This window comes from Austrofundulus limnaeus, unplaced genomic scaffold, assembly GCF_001266775.1.
Source record: "Austrofundulus limnaeus strain Quisiro unplaced genomic scaffold, Austrofundulus_limnaeus-1.0 Scaffold76, whole genome shotgun sequence".
Classification (NCBI taxonomy): Eukaryota; Metazoa; Chordata; class Actinopteri; order Cyprinodontiformes; family Rivulidae; genus Austrofundulus; species Austrofundulus limnaeus.
Genome location: NW_013952478.1, coordinates 1,576,438 through 1,577,684, shown reverse-complemented (window position 1 = coordinate 1,577,684; position 1,247 = coordinate 1,576,438). Strand labels below are relative to the sequence as shown.

The 1,247-nt window shown below is 40.6% G+C and overlaps 1 protein-coding gene across 7 annotated transcripts in view; it reads right to left on the bottom strand.

Moving 5' to 3' along the window:
- Positions 1-1,247, bottom strand: part of LOC106519419 (muscleblind-like protein 1) — a 65,434-nt gene that overhangs the window by 12,720 nt on the left and 51,467 nt on the right. For all 7 annotated transcript variants that reach the window (XM_014011091.1, XM_014011094.1, XM_014011093.1 and 4 more), the window contains exon 5: positions 413-652. In XM_014011091.1, coding sequence (XP_013866545.1) covers positions 413-652 — 240 coding nt within the window. The remainder of the gene's footprint in view (positions 1-412; positions 653-1,247) is intronic.

The following is a 1,247-nucleotide window of genomic DNA, read 5'->3' as shown; positions in this document are numbered from 1 at the left end:
ATTTAACTTAATTAATTGGCTAGCTACCTAAATATTTAACTTAATTAATTGGCTAGCTACCTAAATATTTAACTTGTTAGCTAAATATTTAAGTGACATTGACACATGACATTTATAAATGTATGAATCATATGGTGAAAAACTGACTTTGAAAAATAAATCTGTTCTTTTTTTCTTATACAGTAAAAGGCTAAATAAAATAAAAATATTGGTGGTAATTTTTGACTGTGTAACTTTACAAACAGCACCCCATACACTACTGCCTACTGCTATGAAAGCCCACTGATGATCTAGAAGGTCAAAGCTAAAACAGAGCAGGTAGAATGAAGACGTGTGTGATATTTCATTTGTTTGTGACGTCTTGCTGCTGGAGCTGGTCGTGGTGGTGCAATCTGTGGACAGGTATACCTACCAAGGCCGCAGCAGCTGCAGCCTGGTTGACTTGGTGTTGGGCAGCTTTGATTTTGGCCTGCAGGTGAGTCGGAGGGTGGAAGTATTTGCACTTCTCCCTCGAGCAGCGGCCCTTTATGTAGTCCATGCACACAGTGACTGTGTTGTCATTGGTGTCAATCATAGTGCTGTCTGCCGGGTGGGCAAAGCGACAGTCGTTCTCCCCACGTGTGCAGTTACCTCGCTGGTATTCCCGGCATACCTGGGTTTCACAAACAAAACCGTCAGAACGTGACCCTGGACCCCGACACACACGCTTCTCTCCACGGCTGCACATAAACACCGAACCTGGACACGAAGAATTAGGTTTCTTTTCATTTTACGTCACATTTAATGAACGACTCAGACTGTTGAGTCGTTCCAGAAACTAACAACTACTWCACCAGACAAAGCCAACCAATCTTTATGACAGATTTGGCCATTACTGCTAAATTGATAAGCCGAACATATTTTAACCAGCATTTACAGTTTCATCAATCACTCAACAGGAATCAATTATTTAAACAAATGACCAGGGTTGTTTTTTTTTTGTTTGTTTTTTTTTTACAAGACGGACAGAAGGGGGCAGCACTTGCATGAACAGTAGCAAACCATGGAGGAAAGTAATTGCTTCAGTATGATTGTATTGTTTAAGTGAGGCTCGTGGGAAATAAGAGGCCGGTTACTCTCAAGAGAGACTTTAGCTGATGCAATAACCAGTACACACATAATAAATAGCACAAACACACACACACAAGCCGGGTGCACATAATTAATGAGGATTTTTTTTTCTGACACTATAGAAGAAGCATGATAAA